Source organism: Branchiostoma belcheri, unplaced genomic scaffold (assembly GCF_001625305.1).
Source record: "Branchiostoma belcheri isolate BF01 breed outbred unplaced genomic scaffold, Haploidv18h27 scaffold68, whole genome shotgun sequence".
Taxonomy (NCBI): domain Eukaryota; kingdom Metazoa; phylum Chordata; class Leptocardii; order Amphioxiformes; family Branchiostomatidae; genus Branchiostoma; species Branchiostoma belcheri.
The window spans coordinates 47,376-49,697 of record NW_017804331.1 but is presented as its reverse complement, the minus strand read 5'-3'; the positions used below and the strand labels follow the sequence as shown (position 1 = coordinate 49,697).

Below are 2,322 nucleotides of genomic sequence, written 5' to 3'. Positions count from 1 at the left end.
ATGTGTTCCTTTTTGTGATCAAAACAAGTCCATCTCCTTCCTGGGATCATCTGGCAGAACACTGATGGAATCCTCTCCTGAGCCACACAGCAGACATGTCATCTGATACTCCTGTAGTGTGGAACATGGAATATGACACTGTCATCTGATACTCTGTAGTGTGGAACATGGAATATGACACTGTCATCTGATACTCCTGTAGTGTGGAACATGGAATATGACACTGTCATCATTAATTATACATATTATATTAAATAAATTGTGAAAAGTGGCCTTTTGTGTCAGACTAAGGACAGCCATGTGACATCTTTAGACTGAATTCCTGTATCGTTTGGCAGTTCAAAGAAAGCATCACACATTCTGTACCCATCTCCTATTGTGTGAACAGAGCACCACCAACAGACACAGGCCAGGGTTTCACATGCCTGATCAGCAACATGTCCCAGCAGTTGTGCTTGATTGAGTTGGCAGCATGCACAGGTTTGGTAACCTGGCTTCATGCTGAGGCCTTACCTGATAGCCTTCCTCCACACAGAATCTGTACTCGTGTTCTGCTATCACATGGTCACAGTTCTGGCACAAATCTATACAAAACAAACACATGGTCACAGTTCTGGCACAAATCTATACAAAACAAACACATGGTCACAGTTCTGGCACAAATCTATACAAAACAAACAAACAAACAAACACATGGTCACAGTTCTGGCACACGTCTACACAAAATAAACAAACAAATATGATCACGCACAAACATGTTAACGTGGAAGGTCAATGCTCTACAGACCGTGTGATTTTATGATACTATAGCAAGGCTAGGATACAAGTGTTCTTATTTACTCCACCAATTCTCACCTAAGTGTGCTTACCTTCAGACACCTTCCTCAGAGCTTCTGACTGGAGTTCTGCTTCTCGCCGCTATATCAGTATATGTTAGTGATGAGGAAGGTGTCTGATAGACATCAAAACATCAGCACATTTAGGTGAGAATTGGTTACATGTATCCTATACTCAACAAACCTGATGAAACTATTTTCGGAAATATAGCAAGGCTAAATTACAACGACTTATAACTTATCCAATGGTCAACTATGACTTATACTTGTAGCTTATCCAATGGTCAACTTTAATACCACTATCATTGCAAATTAACAGTCTAGGGAAGGCAAATTAACTATTGCAGTACTGAACGTGCGTTACGTTGGTATGTGATGACTTGTTCTTGCTCCTCCTCCCTCTCTTCTTTGTTGTGGATTTTGATCAACTCTTTCTTGTTACACTGTGCACAGGACGCAAAGTTCATCAGGTAGGACCCACTCTCCAGGCACGTGTGGCCCTGGAAAACAGCAGCAAGTTACTAGACATAATTCATGTTGTAAAAATTATATCAAGGGTCTCAAATCCAAACCGCTTCCTACTCAGCCCTGGTAACATCCCGGCCGTCTGCTAGCCTCTACCAGGCACCGCGGATAGCTATTATTAAGTATATTGTCACTGGCCATACATAATTGTCCGATAGTATAAACCAGGGGAGTTAGCCGGCAAGAGAAGATCCAATTTGCGACCCGTGGATCTTCTCTGGCCGGCTAACTCCCTTGGTCATAATACCATCCCTTTATTTCAGCCATTTTTTTCAGCGATCCACGGTGCCTGGTAGAGAGCCGTAAATGGCAGCAGGAAGCAGGATTTCTCTCCCATAGTGTGAGACCTGACCAGTAAAGTTAGTACACAAACACTGACAGACAGGGAGGGCGGGGGTTAACCCACACCTGTAGACACAGAGGCAAATGATGTCCTATACCCTGTCCGGAAAGACGTTGTTGACGCAGTTCTGACACATGTCGGATTTCTTGTATCCTCAAGCCTCACAGTCTGCCGGGAAAATGGCCGCTAGATCGCCTGCCCTGACGGAAGTCTGTAAGGATGGTTTTTATTGGTTAGGTTTTGTCCCGGGACGTCCAAACTACAAATCACGAGCGCTGTTTCAGGAAGCGACGTGGAGATGACACAAGCGCCAAATTTGAAAGGATATCGGGTTTGTTTGGGCAGTGCTGCATGTCTCCTTGGTTAAAAAAATTACCCAACATTATATTATAAAACCGAGACCTTGGCAAGCCCATACATCATTAATGTTAGGTAACAATTACCTTCGAATAATAAACGAGAAACGATGGAACGTTTATAGTCTCTCTACGCTTCGTGACCTTATAACTTAAAATATAAATAATAAGGGACCCCTAACGGATTGTTCTCTATCTCTGTTGTTAAAAACGTCCGACATACTGTAATTGTTGTGTCAGGATCCAACGGCAAAGCTGATAG

General features: G+C 43.0%; 1 protein-coding gene across 3 annotated transcripts in view; it reads right to left on the bottom strand.

Moving 5' to 3' along the window:
- LOC109484026 (protein Churchill-like) overlaps positions 1 to 2,058 on the bottom strand; it is a 6,106-nt gene extending 4,048 nt beyond the window's left edge. Inside the window, exons 1-4 of one of the 3 annotated variants that reach the window (XM_019787195.1) lie at positions 1,802 to 2,058; positions 1,201 to 1,336; positions 514 to 584; positions 3 to 196 (exon numbers count right to left, since the gene is read on the bottom strand). In XM_019787195.1, coding sequence (XP_019642754.1) covers positions 47 to 196; positions 514 to 584; positions 1,201 to 1,336; positions 1,802 to 1,840 — 396 coding nt within the window. In that variant the 5' untranslated portion in view covers positions 1,841 to 2,058 and the 3' untranslated portion in view covers positions 3 to 46. Of the gene's footprint in view, positions 197 to 513; positions 585 to 1,200; positions 1,337 to 1,801 lie in introns of all 3 variants that reach the window. The other 2 variants (XM_019787198.1, XM_019787197.1) reach the window with 2 other exon arrangements.
- Positions 2,059 to 2,322: the final 264 nt, after the last annotated feature.